The 14,703-nt window shown below is 39.7% G+C and overlaps 1 protein-coding gene across 2 annotated transcripts in view; it reads left to right on the top strand.

Moving 5' to 3' along the window:
• The window catches only part of SCYL2 (SCY1 like pseudokinase 2), a 49,240-nt gene that overhangs the window by 2,819 nt on the left and 31,718 nt on the right, over positions 1 to 14,703 (top strand). For both annotated transcript variants that reach the window (XM_084620022.1, XM_084620021.1), the window contains exons 2-3: positions 2,465 to 2,669; positions 13,936 to 14,093. In XM_084620022.1, coding sequence (XP_084476148.1) covers positions 2,493 to 2,669; positions 13,936 to 14,093 — 335 coding nt within the window. In that variant the 5' untranslated portion in view covers positions 2,465 to 2,492. The remainder of the gene's footprint in view (positions 1 to 2,464; positions 2,670 to 13,935; positions 14,094 to 14,703) is intronic.

Below are 14,703 nucleotides of genomic sequence, written 5' to 3'. Positions count from 1 at the left end.
AGTGAGAATCCAACAGAGTGCAGCTAAAAAGTTACCAGTATAGCTCTTATGATATTGATATACTAGTGAAGGATCAAGTTCTGTGGGGTTTTGAGCAGTGCCACCCTGTTGATCCCAGCAGGGATAGAGTGTGCTCAGGACCTTGCATGACTGGGCCCAAATTTACTTGCCAAGGCATTTCAGAAATGGAGACACTTAGAAGGGATTAAACTGGAATATATTGTTTCTGCTTATCTGAATAAAATCTTCAGTTGCAGAAAAAGCAATATCAGGAAACAAATACTATATATTTTTATCTTGGTATCTGCTTGGGGCCTGATTCTGTAGTCCTTTTGCATGTGGAGCTCCCATGCAGAATGGCTGTAGAATAAGGTCCTGAAGGACTACAGATACCAGCATCTCTTTATTTCAGGCTGTCCTATGACCTATGAGGCATGGTGTTTTTCCATACTTATCAGGTAGGCAATGCTTTTCCTTAGCTTGGGGAGTTTAGATGTAAGAAATCAGTCTTTATCTTGGCTGACACAACTACAATTTGTATAACATCTTACCTTAATGCAATAATACACAAGGGGTGTGTGTGTGTATATATATATATATTATAATAAAGTAAATGTCTCTAACTTATTTTCACTAACCTCTCCAACAAAGCATTAACACTCTACAGTTTAATACTCTGAAATAATTGTCTTCCTCATTCCTTGGTCTCTCTATTCCTGTTCAGTAGCTAGTTGAACAGGAAACTTCTGCTGTATTGGCGTGGTTCTGTATCATGAAATTTGGTTGCTTCAGATGGAATTTATTTACCAATACTTAACTCTTCATACCTAAGTAATTAAGGCCCTGGTCCTGCAAATGCTTACACACATGCCTAACTTTATGCAGTGGGTAGTCCCACTGAAGACACGGGGGATATTCATGAGCTTAAAGTTAAATGTTTATAGGACTGGAACCTAAGTAGTTAACTCCCTTCCTTTCTACAACACGTTTCCTCCAACCAGCACAAGTAGGGTGAAGTGTTCAGCAGAAATTAAAAAACTGAAAAGGATTACAAATATAACAATTATAAATTTAGGGAGTATTGTCACCCAGGAGGTGTCGTCCCGTCCCCCCTCCCCGCACAGTACCCTCACCCACAATTCTAACCTTTAAAAACAAATTACTTAAACTCACTTACCTGCAGGTGATCAAAATGAAATGTAACTTGCATGAAACAGCTACAATTTTTAATTTAATCCTAGTTACCTCATTCTTTGATGTTGTGTCCCCTGCTTATTTCTATCACTTGCTTTTCATAATTTTGAAAACATCTGCTATATCACCCCAAAATACCCTCTCTTCCATTTGGAAAACACAGTGGTGCTCTTTAGGATGGTGGGTGAAATGATACTCTGAATCCATGTAAATATGTCTTAAATGTCAAAGAAGATGGTAAGAACTAAATGTACCAAACCACGCCATGAAGCTAATTGGCCCGAAGTTAATGACTTAGGTATTGTAAGAATAATATTGTGGTTACCTAGGTATGTGACCAATAAGGCTATAAATTTAAACAATATGTCTGCACACTCTTAAATATTCCGTGGTGCACTATTTTTCAAGTTTGTTTCACATTTGTCTGGTGGAGAAATGAATATTCCTCCATGTCCTCTCTTTGAAACGAAGTTGGAGGCTGTCTTAATTTAGAGTTTGTTTTTGGGTGTTCTATGTATGTTAACTGTTAGTAGCCATTAATTTCTCCTTGTGTTCCATCTTCACCTCATTTCTTACTGCAGGTAGGGAACAAGACAGATATGTCTCTCTCCCAGTTTCAGTATAAGTTTCTTGTCCTATTCCTTCAATAGCACACCCAGCAGCAGAAAGATATTCATATTCATGGTTTGAGCTGCTGGATAGTAGTGTTTTCTTGGTGTCTCTGGCAGCAGTTTTTTGTAATTAACTACCTCAATTAAGTGAGGAAATAATAGTAATATATAGTACAGGTGAAAATAAACTTAATTCTAAACCAGACTCTTGCATCTCTTAAATTGCATAACCATATAGAAGCACTAGTTCTAAAGGAAAGCATAGAAAAAGCAGTTCCTCCACTTTCCCTGCAGCAGCTGATGGACTCATTAACACATCAGAACAGAAAGTGTTAGTAACATCTGCAGTTGGTTTAGGTAAAACACTGAATTTTGAGCGTGGGTTTTGGCAGGTACAGTGAGAGAGCGAGGGCGCATTTTTAAAATGCCATCAGCGTAAATATACATTTATACTGTTGATGATTTGAGATCTTCGGCAGGTTTTCTCTTTTAAGAAAAAAATAAAGCTTTACTCTTCCCTTTTAAAATATAGATTTTCCATAGCTGGCTTTGTGTTCTGTGTTTTTAATAACATGCACTCATGTAAACTAACCATTTTCAGTACCTTCCGTTAACAGAAATGGAAAGAATTATGATTTTTTCCCCCCTTCTGTTTGTAGGCTAACGTGATAGCATATAATTGGGACAATGGAGTCTATGCTGAATAAGTTGAAAAGTACCGTTACAAAGGTAACAGCTGATGTAACCAGTGCGGTGATGGGAAATCCTGTTACCAGGGAATTTGATGTTGGCCAACATATTGCCAGTGGTGGCAATGGGCTTGCTTGGAAGATTTTTAATGGAACTAAAAAGTCAACAAAACAGGTGAGATCTCAGGTGAAGGCTTGTGGTTACATTAAAATCATACTTGAGGAATAACAACAATTGCATCTTTTGTTAGGAACGGTTTAGAAGAACATTTTGTTCAGTAAACTGTTGCTAGCTTTACAACTTGTGAAGTCAAACGAAGACAGAAAAGGTAGCCAAATGTGTTAATTGATTTAAGGTTCCCACTGCTCATTTCATCACAACAGACAGACACAATTTAGTTTCTGGGTCAATAGATATGCAGAAATTGAGCAGTAAGAAATGTTAGGTATGAGCTATGTTGACCAAAGGTATGTGGGGGTGGCCTCATGCTAACTGCCTTCACCATGCCTGTTTCAGGTCATTGCTGTTAACCCCTCATTCCCATAAACACTACATTCACTCAGGGGCGGCAGGATTGTCTAATTTTTGGTGGTGCCCAGAATGAGAGCAAGTCCCACCACACCCCCACAGCTACCTTGTAAGCCGACAGGTATTTTTTTAAACAATGTAAAAATGGCCTGGAACAGGAAGCGTTTAACAGTTTCCCTATATTGCACAATATCACTATTGTAAGAAAAAATTATTAAACTAAGAATATCAACTTTATTAATACTCTTTTGAATACGGAAATAGCCAAGCACTTTTGGATCAATAACCCTCAAAATACAATTACAGTGCTTAATAGACGGGATAACTGTTCTGTTCCTTTAAATTGCAATGGATGCGGCTGTGGGGGCATGGGGAAAGGTGGTGTGGCTGTGGGGGCATAAGCTATGGCACCATGGGTATCTTTAACCTGGTTAATCGGCTTAATTCCCTGTGGAGTGGCTTAGGTACATTTTTCAAGTCTTGATTGGGTGTTCTCACAGTAGAGTCTGCATGATTTGGCTCCAAACGTGGTAAAGCAAACCCTGACTAATGTTTCGGCAAACTGTTTTGCCACTAATATGGCTAAAAGTACACTGCCAGTTCCATGTTACAAGGGGTCAGCATTTTATTGCGTGATGATTAGTTGTATTTGAATAATAGTGACATGATTATCATTAGTCCATATTTTAGCCAGTCATCACGTCAGCATTCAATCTGATGCTGCAAAACAAAACTAATCAGTGTGGTAAGTACTTTGTGTGTGAAATGGCTTCCAACAATTATTTAAATATAAGAATCATTTATTGAAGGATGTCTTTTTCCAGATGTTTGTGAGGAGTTACACTCTTTGGTAGACTCCTTCCGAACATTGCTAAGATATACAACGAAGTGCAAGATATATTGTGGTTATTAAATTTCATGCTATCTGTTCATTAGTAACTTACTGTATTCCTTTGTTCTGCCAGTCCACCCTTCTGGTAACTTGTGAGTGGCTGTTTGTCATCTGTGCCAGTGACATCACTAACTTCCCCAAAATGATACATGAGTGTCCTGTGTTTCAAATACTGCTGACAAAAAAATTTGGAGCTATTCCTTTCTTTCCACCACAAATAGGTATTCAGTATTCAAATATAGAGTCTTTGGCCATCTGGCTACAGATTCACTTTGTGGCAATATACATAGTTTAGAACCCTTTGCACAGAACTCTTGAGTTTTCATATGGGAGAAGCAGAACTGATCATGTCTCTTGTTCCCTGGATAAGTGGAAGTAAGGTATATTGTGGAAGTGGGTGAGATAGAATTATGCTTTGAACTGTGTTGGCCTACCTCAGCTCTCAGTTTAAGTTAGTTTCTAAGTACTGAGCACTCTTGAAAATCTCATCACTGGAGTCTGGAAGGTGAATGCTTTTAGAAATGGTATTGTGGCACTCTAAGTGGAGGAAACTTATTGCTGCCCTCCTGGATCTGCTGTCTGTCCTGATTTACAAGGATGTTCATATTTTAATATTTGATTATCAGGTTTTTGCTTGCTTGCTGTCTGGTTTACACAAATAAATATGTGAGATAATATATGTATGCATGTGTGAATATTTGTGTATATGTATTATGAATTGTCCTATGTAGCACTGTGTGTGTATACGCACGCACACACATATATAAAAAATTATTTAGGCCCCAGAAATTTTTTTTGGTCAGCCCATCTTAGGATTTGTTGTTTGTTTACTCCATATTGCCTTGAACGTCCTTTATATATATATTATATATATAATTTTTTCCTGGCCTAAGGAAGCGCTAGTTCCCTCCCCTCTTCTTAAAATGCAGTCAGGAAGGCACAGATAGGGATGGGGGCACTTGAGAGAACTTTCTTACCAAACCACCTCCTCCATCTCAAGGGTTAGCAAAATGTGTAAGGAGATGATCATCTGGGCACTAGGATCCCTGCTACACCTAGTTTCTGTTCCTCATTCAGAGAATCAGTTAACTCACACAATGTTGTTGGAATCTTTAGTTTAAAAAAAAAAGTCAAGTGAGGAAGGGAGATTAGTTTCAAAATAATCACAGTTAATGAGGCTATTACTAAAACAACATGCAAGGAAATGTAATTTAAAAAAGACTCCAATTTTAAAAGACTTGTGCAAGAATAGGAAGATGGAGCATCTCTTTTGGGGGAAAAAACAGATGATTATTGGAATGCTAACCTGTGTCTTAAATAGAGAATTCTCTTTAATTGAGGTTCCAGAAAAATCTTAGTAGCACATCATGTAGTCAAATGCTCGGTACGTGTTCAATTATTGAATTGAATGATTTGCCAAAGTATATCGATTACACCCCCTCAAAAAAGTACATTGATTAAAAGAATATTAGTAAAGTTGCAAAGTCAAGCACTTAAAAGTTAGGAAATGCCAGAATTAAGGTTGCCTGTGCAACGGAAATCTGGTCACCTTGTGCGTATACATTGTGATACATTCTTTAATTACATGATGGCATACTATTTTTTCTCACAAGACCGCTGCCTCATTCAGTGCATAGGATGGACAGTTCTGATTTAATGAGTAGATAATATTTTTTTCTCCTCATTGTTCAATGTGTAGCCCTAACCCTTATTTACTGCATGCTATTCAAACCTTTCTCTGAAGACAGAATTATTAATTTCCTTATAGACCTCTTTGGCACTCAGCACTATCATAGCTGAGTCTTTCATAAAGAGTAAGGAGTTTATTTTCACAACACCCCTCTCAGATGCGGCTGTAAATTATCACCATTTACAGATGGAGAACTGAGACACCGTGAGATTAAGGTCAAAAGTATCCACTAATTTTGGGTGCCCAATTTGAGGCACCTAGAATCTGATTTTTTTTTTTCCAGTCTTTAGCATTATATAGCATGTTATGTTCAAAGCACAGTCCCACCAACTTAAATTGTGTCAAGTGCTCAACACTTCTGCTGTTAGATTCTTGGGTGTCAACTCAAACATTGAGAAAATGAAACACACAATTAGTGCCCACCAATGAAAAGTTTGGATTAAGTGACATGCACAACAATGTATAGGAACTCTGTGGCAAAGTCAGGGGTAGAATAACATTCTCTAGGGCAGCATTCAACTGCCCTAACAGTGAGACCATCCTTTCTCTTCGTGCAATCCCTTGTGTCATTCTCTACGTACCTTCCAACTTTCAGAACAAATGAAGCAAGGGTCCCACAGTCAAGGCTCCTTCACTGCACAGCCTTGATCCATCCTCAGAGCTGGTCCATCCTGTACACTGAGTGAGGCAGGGGCCCTATGGAGGGTGTGTGGGGGGGGGAGGGGGCGGCGGCAGAAGTATGTGATCGTGTAATTACAGACTATCATGCATAAGTGTGGGGGTGGGGGCAAATTAGAAGCACTTTACCTTCATAGGCAGTCTTAATTCTGGCATTTCCTAACTTTTGAATGGTTGACTTTGAAACCTTAATTTAGTGTTTAATGTGTAATTTTCAAGGTTTTTAAAAAAACGAACTGAAAGAACAAATTCAGTCACGTGGAATCATATTGACACTCATGTGGGTCGTCAGAAGGGTTGGGACCTTTAGCTCCACCACACCGACCACTGTCACTTGAGCAAAGAGTAATTTATAGCAGTAGTAGGTTACTGCTGGGGGAATTCTGTGCCAAAAAATTAAAAATTCTGCGCACAATAATTTATAATTCTGCATATTTTATTTGTCAAAAGAACGCAAAATAAACATGCCAGTTGCAATTATTTTGGTAATTTATTTCAAAATACCTGTCAGCAAGTATGTCTGTAGTAATACAGACAATAAAAAAGATTCAGGAAACGTTTTTTGACAAATAGATTCTTTACTAGGCATATTAATAAAGAACTTTGAGTAATAATTCTTTAAACTACAATACAGAAATGTATTTCCTGCACCCCTCAGAAGCAGTGCAAAGGCTTGGGGGAGTCCGGGGTAATGGAGGAGCGGAGGGAGAGGGAAGTAATTGCTGGGAAGGAGCCTGGATGTGAACTGGGAGGGTTGTTGTGTGTGGATGGGAGAAGTATGGAACTGTTTGCGGTTTTTTTTGTTGTTTTTTGGAGCAGGGGGGAATGAAGGGATTGATAGGGTGCCTTACCCATGCAGTCCCTGGCTGACCCCAGCCTCTCTGCATCAGGCACATCTGCCACTGTCCCCATGTGTCCGTCCCCCCCACACTTAGCCAGCCCCTTCCCCCATCCCCATGTGGCCCTGCACCCTCACTCAAGCACCTCCTCCCCCGTCCCTTTGTGTCCCTGCACCCTCACTCCCATTAATCCCCCGCCCCCCCGTAGCCCCATGTACCCCACGTATCTCATGCCTTTTGACCTGGCCCCATGGGCACAGTGCTGTGAGGAACGCAGACTTTTCTCTTCCCTATTCACAGCTCGGGCTGCTCCCGCCTGGGATCGGCTGCTCTCTCTTCTGACACCACAGCGGTCCCTGGTCAGTGAAAGGCATAACTGCAGCACTTCTCATCAAAATGCATTATCTGCTGAGGAAAAAAAATTCTGTGTGGCACATGAATTCTGCACATGCGCAATGGCACAGAATTCCCCTAGGAGTAAGTAGGTGGTCGATCTCTCCTCTGTGTGAATGAACCTCTAGGGCCTCTGTGTGAATGAACCTCTAGGGCAGGGGTCCTCAACCGTTATCTTTCTGAGGCCCGCTAACTTGCTATAAAACCTCCACGGCCCATTGGTGTCACAACAGCTGATTTTCTGCATATAAAAGCCAGGGCCAGTGTTAGGGGGTAGCAAACAGGCCAGTTGCTTGGGGCTCCATGCCACAGGCTTCAGCCCCACATGGTGGGGCTCAGGCTTCAGTCCCATTCAGTGGGGCTTTGGCTTTCTGCCCTGGTCCCTAATGAGTCTCTTGCTGCCCCTGCTTGACAGACCCCCTGTAACCTGCTTGTGGCCCCGCGGGCGGGCCCCAGACCCCTTGTTGAGAACCACTTCTCTAGAGGGGGATAGAACACTTTGCCATTGGATTTCACACGCAAAAGAGAATGGTAAGACTTAAGTTTCATTCCAGGCTTTGGAGGAAGGGTGTGTGCTCTAGTGGGCACAGATTCTTCTGTCCAGTCCTCTCAAGTGTCATCTCTTTTGCCCCATCCCTTCCAACCTGTCCATGTCCCATTCCTGTTTCTTTCCCACACCAGGCTCTTCTTCCCTGTCTCATTCTCTTCACTGAGCCAGTCCCACTTTCTACAGGCTTCTCATCCCCACTCCAGTTGTCTTGCCCCATCAATCCCTAGTTTCACCCTTCTGGACTCCTCCTCCCAGTTCCAGTCACATTGCCCACCCAGTCCTAATTTCCCCTCCTCCCGGCTCTCCATCTGATCTATCTCCCCAGTCAGTTGCTCTCTCCCCAAGTTCCCTATCCCCTCTGGCTTCCAGTCCGTTTTCCACCCTGGGCTCCTCATCCACTCTCGGCATATATCCACCCATATCTTTGTCCCAGTCTACTTGTCGAGCCTGTTTAAGCTCCTCTCAGTAGGGTTCTAGTCCCAATCTACCGTCTCCATCAACCCCCTGACCCCCCGGCCTTATCCCAGTCTACTCTGTAGGTCCTGTTCTTGTAATCTCTGCATCTAAATCAAGCAGCTTCCTCTTCCACAGTGCCTGGGCCAAGGAGGGGAATCCTTAAGAGCACAGGAGAGAGAGGCTTCCTGCTCTCAGTTCTGGTGCCTGTGCCTGGACCTAAACTTGGACCCAGCAGGGTCTGCAGCAGTCCAGAGCTATAATTACAGGGAGAATCTTATGTTCTTACCCAGATTATTGGTGCATTTGGCACATAATCCTAAATTTTCTTTTCCTTCCTTCCCTCAAAATATTTTCAGGTCACCTATGGGGTTTTACTAACATGTCTGTGCGAAGAGAAGCGTGTTCTCTTCAGCAAAATATTTTTGCCTAACATTTCCTCTTCTCTACTAGAATATCTGGGGATTGACTTTGCTTGCATCATCGTGCTAATGCTGATACATTGTCTTCAAAAATCAATTTTCATTATGAAATTTAAAGAACTCTGGACGAAGAGTGCCTCATTTTAAATAAATAATAAAAACAAATTTAGCACTTTAATGTGCATCCAGACACAAAGTGCTGCTCGTGCAGTCTGCAATTAATGTGGTTGTACACCACTTTGTGTAAGAAGGGGCTAGATTAGAATACAAATTGAAAGCAAAATACCATAAAGATTTTTTTTCTCTTTGGTTCATGAATCTTTAAAATATTTTTAAACATTTGCCTCCATGCTATGATAGAAACAACAGTTACAGATCTAAAACTATTAGTTTTATTATTGTAAAGAAACTTTCTTATTGGTTTGGGAGAGAACTCCTCGGTATGTGAATTTGGTTTTTTTATGTCCTTGTAAAATCCTATAAAGATACATGTTTTCTATAGAGTTTCAGCAAAGAAATTACGTAAGATTGCAACAAGTATTGACTTATTTTGGCAGTCAGAGAATACCCAAAATATTATGGACAATTCCTTCTGTACCTTTTAAAACACATTTGTTACTACAAAATATTAATGCTCAGATAATGTTAGAGGCATCATTAAATGGGCAAAAAAACAACAACCCAGAAATGTACTGGTTTGTGTGGAGATCCAGGTGTCAGTCAGTAGTCTTCTTATATATGTTCACACTTGGCTGTGTGCTGGAAAATGGCACACATCTATTTAGTTTATTTTACTTATATTTAATAATATTGAGTAAAAATCAACATACAAGAAAAAGCAAATATTAACATTAGTATTTACAATTTGTTAAAGTGAAGTCCTCAACAAACACCTTGAACAATTTTAAAGACAATTACTTGTCAAATTTCAGTGAAATCTTCCAGAAGAAGAGTTTCTGGCATAGAAGCTGAATTTTTATGAAGCAGTTATACAGCAACCAAAAAAAACCCCTCCGAAATTATTATTTTAATGTGTTGTACTGGGTTTCTTTCTATATACTGCTTGTCTCTTAAAAAAATTAAGTTATTGTGCAACTACCCTGGGAGATTTAACTTGAAATGACCTTTATAAAATATTTGGCAACTACATTATAGCGTTTCTGTGGGGACTTAAAACATATCCATCTTATATTGCATGTTGTTTTTGCCGTTGCTGCAATACTTCTAGCCTGCAGGCTGCTTTATTACTTCTAATATTGTTATAAGAATAAAAGACAGATTGACAGTAAATTCTTTAATGTCTCTTTTTCTCTGGTAGGCTCTCTGGTAAAAGTTGGTTATCTTCCTGGATTATCATCTCCTTTGTTGGTTTATTTTGTCTCCTTTCTTTAAATATCCTTTCCCAAACACCTAAACTGATTACCTTCTCTCTAATGGCTTGCATTCTAGATTAGACAGACATCTTAGTTACTTATTCCAGGCCCATCATTTAAGTATCTGAACTCCTTGGGAACTTCTGAAGCAATTTGTTTTCCCCACTCTGGCCTCTTTTTTGTTGTTGGTTGGAAAGAAGATTGGCATTGGTTTTTAACTCTGCCATAATCACTGAAGTTTTTGTGAATTACATAATTTTAGATTAGAGAGAGGCATCTTCTTTTAAGGAATACATTCATCCCTGTGTTATGATATCTATTATTTAGACATATACTTGACATAACTTGAATTTCCTGTTGCTTATATTATCTCATTTAATTTTTGATAACCAACTGAAGTCTTCCATTCACCTTTGCTCAATGCAGAAATTCTTATAACAGGAAGAAAAAAGTAGTAATCAAAGAATTGTATTTTTATTTGCGGCCTAGACTGACCATTTTAATATACATAAAAATTCAGTTTATAATTTCTTTTGTGATTAGCCAATGTTATCTCAATGTCTGACTAGATTTCAATGAAGTCTGTTACATTTTGCTTACCTATATGTTTCTTTAATTGTATAACTGTATAAAATATACCATTCACTTCCTCTCCCTAAACTATTGTATAGCAATCATGGTCCCTTTCCAATGGTTATTGCATTTTGGTAGTGGATGAAATTGTCTCTGAATGTATATAGGATATAATCCTTTAAATTAGGCACTTTACAAATACTGTATATAAGATAATAGGCACCTGTTGATTTATAACTTAATTTTGAGTCCGCAAAAAGGACTATATGAATAATTTGCTATTCTAATTCCCGATCTACCAGCTGCCCACATACCCTTACCCGTCTCATCACTTATACATTGTTCTTCTTAATACAACCTGTCCATATTTTATATTTACATACAGATATAGTTATAGTGCAACATATACAACTGGGAAAAAAAAACCCTAAATTCTGAGCTCAGTTAGACTGGACAGTTGCTCGGTAACTGAACCTGTACTGTGTGATGATTGGAGGTCAGGAGGCTCTATAAGTCACATCTCTGTGTATCTATGTTCTTGCTGATATATCTTGAAGTAAAATAACTACCGTATTTTATATAACAAAGTCCCACAGAGTTTAAAGCTTCGTCTGAGTAGCCTATTATAAAATGCAATAAATAAAATAATAAATAAAGTTCACCATTACACATTTTTCCCCATGCACCCCCACAGAGATGTCTCATGTACTCCAGAGGTATGCATACCACAGTTTGGGAACCCCTGGTTTAGAGCAATGGTCTCCAAACTGGGGTGCGCGAGATGATCCCAGGGGGTGCGCGGCAGGAGTAACGTCGCCGGTTGGCACTCCGCCATTTTTTTTCTTCGGCAGCAGCTCTGCATGTCTACAGCTGGTGTTCCCCTCCAGCAGCCTGCCTGCAGCAGGTCTTCTGTTCTTCTTCCGTTGGCGGGGCATCTGCGGCAGGTCACCCTGCAGGTGTGCAAGCCAAAAAGTTTGGAGACCACTGATTTAGAGGAATGTCTTGTACTGCTTTTGCGAAGGGATTAAGTGCTTTGATCAGCTATGAGAAACTCAAGTGTCTTTGGTCTCCATTCTGAATGACATTGAGCTACTGAACTGTATTCCAGAAAAGAACACGGTTTGTTTTCTGTCCCTTTGCTGTGAGGTAAAAAGATGAGGGGCAGTCAGAAAATAACTAAGGTCTTTTCTACAGATCTCAGAGTAACAGCCATGTTAGTCTGTATTTGCAAAAAGAAAAGGAGTACTTGTGGCACCTTAGAGACTAACCAATTTATTTGAGCATGAGCTTTCGTGAGCTACAGCTCACTTCATCGGATGCATACTGTATGAAGATACTGTATGCATCCGATGAAGTGAGCTGTAGCTCATGAAAGCTCATGCTCAAATAAATTGGTTAGTCTCTAAGGTGCCATAAGTACTCCTTTTCTTTCTACAGATCTGTGTCCAAACTCTTCTGGTGGTATCTGCCATTTAGGCAGAGCTTGGGTGTGTTTACTGCTCCTTTTGACACACTGATTATAACCATGTAAGCTGTATGTACGCTGCAGTTTCTGCTATTGTTACTGTAGTAAAACAAATTATACTGTAGCAGGCTGACACGCTGAATATGCATATTCATTAAAATAGCACTTGTACCCAAATTTACACCAACAGTTGCCTCCTTGTCTTATCTTTGGGCTGAAACCTAGCATTTTGGATACAAATTAATATTGGTAAATAATATAAATTCTAGTTTTATATTAGTTTATATTTTATGAACATATTTCCTTCTGTACAAGGAGCAGACATTTATAGAATAAAAATTCATTAATTGAACTTCTGTTTGGATATTGGGAGTCAGGAAGCAATGGATAAGGGTTAATTATCCCCCTCACCTCTTAATTGCATCACAACTGGAAGCAAGGTCCAGGCCATGTGATAACACAAGAAAAGTTCCAGAGATAATGTGCTCTCCTCCTTATTTCCCCTTAATATTCTTAGCAAAAATCCTAATTTATCAAACTCCTTACTTTTTTGTTGAATATGACCTACCAAATTAGGTAGTCCTCCCCCAAATTAATTTTTAAGAGACAGCAAAACATTCTGAAATCAGTAGAACTTGCATTTTCTCGTCTGAGTAATTTTTTTAAAAAAAGTTGAGTAAAAGAAAACGCTAAGGAAAATACTGTTTAGGGAAATAATTTATTCTTTCCATTCTCTACAATGTGCTCAAGAAAAAATACAAATGTCAATCCTAACAAAGCATCATTCCAACAAATAAAGTAAGTGTATTCTCAAACTATTTAAATTGCCAATACCTGAGCTGATTTTGAGGTGCTGAGTATCCAAAACTCCCATTTATTTAAGATCAGGCCTGCTGCTGTCTTCAGATGTGCTGCTTAGTCATTGCATAAGTAGCACTGGTACCATTAACCATAGGTGCCGAGTTTCTAATCTGCCAGGAGGTGCTCCCCCAGGCTCTGCCCAGGCCCCGCGCCCACTCCACTCCTTCCCCCAATGCCCCACCCTGCTTCTATCCACCCCCGCCCTGCCTCTTCCTGCTCAGTTCCGCCCCGAGCACGCTGCGCCCTCTCTCCTTCCCCCTCCCACCCAGCGCCTCCTGACGCCACGAAACAGCTGATCTGCAAGAGGCATAGGGAGGGGAAGCCGCTGATCTGTGGCGCTTCAGATGGTTGGGAGGTGCTGGGGGAGTGGAAGGCTCTGATATGGCGGCTGTCGGTGGGTGCTCAGCACTCACCATTTTTTTTTTTTCCTGTGGGCGCTCCAGTCCCGGAGCTCCCACGGAGTCGGCGCCTATGCCATTAACACAAGCTTGTGCTAATAGTCAATTCATTATTTTTTATCAAGTATGTAGCAGTAGTTTATTGGCTCAGGAGAAATATATTTTTGAATTGAAATTAAAAAAAATCATGTTGATAGTAACTGAAATAAGTTAGTATCGCATTTGGCTATGGATGTATAATGAACTGCTTTCTGCTTTGGTGGATCATATTGTATTAACTTTACTGTGTGGCTTAGGTAATACTGACTGAGTTGCTTATTTTTAGGAACTTGCTGTTTTCGTCTTTGATAAAAAGTTAATAGACAAATATCAGAAATTTGAAAAGGATCAGATTATTGATTCTTTAAAGCGAGGAGTTCAACAACTAACAAGGCTTCGACACCCTCGACTAGTTACTGTTCAACATCCATTAGAAGAATCCAGGTAAATTTTAGTAAAATTGTAAGTATTAATTTTTTGCTGGACGTAGAGGTCTGGGGCATTTGGAAAAATGTACAGAAATAATATCAAAAGATATGGATTTGGCAAATAGAGAAAATAAAATAAAAGTAGGTCATATGTCACCATGTTCTTGTTGCACTGTTGCCCAAAGAGTCACTTTTTCTGATATTATTCAGAGATATTAAAGGTACAGTATGTACTGACTTCAACTGCTAAAATATTCATTAAAACAAAACTTTCTTTTGCGCAGTTATACTTCACTTTAAAGAGGGCTGAAGTCACAGTAACTGGCAAAGCAAAGAGCTTTTCTTGATTTTTGGTTTATTTTGTTTTGGATTCTACTTTGTAAAAAAGTCATGAATAATGCTATGTTTTTCCACCCTCAGTTCCCCACTCCTTTTCCACTCACTTTGCCCGAACTACAGCGGGAGACCTTGCCCATGCTTAAAAAAAGTTAAAATTATAGGTGTGTGCCAGCTTCCGGATAGTTAAGGTAGAGAAAGCTTTATGGTTTGAGGTCAATTCTTGTAAGTGATCTTGTATCTGCATAGTTACTCAGATTCCCTTGAAAGTTAGTGTATCTCATGGGGCG

This window comes from Lepidochelys olivacea (genome assembly GCF_965140295.1).
Source record: "Lepidochelys olivacea isolate rLepOli2 genome assembly, chromosome: 1".
Lineage (NCBI taxonomy): Eukaryota > Metazoa > Chordata > Testudines > Cheloniidae > Lepidochelys > Lepidochelys olivacea.
This window is presented reverse-complemented; position numbering and strand designations above follow the sequence as displayed.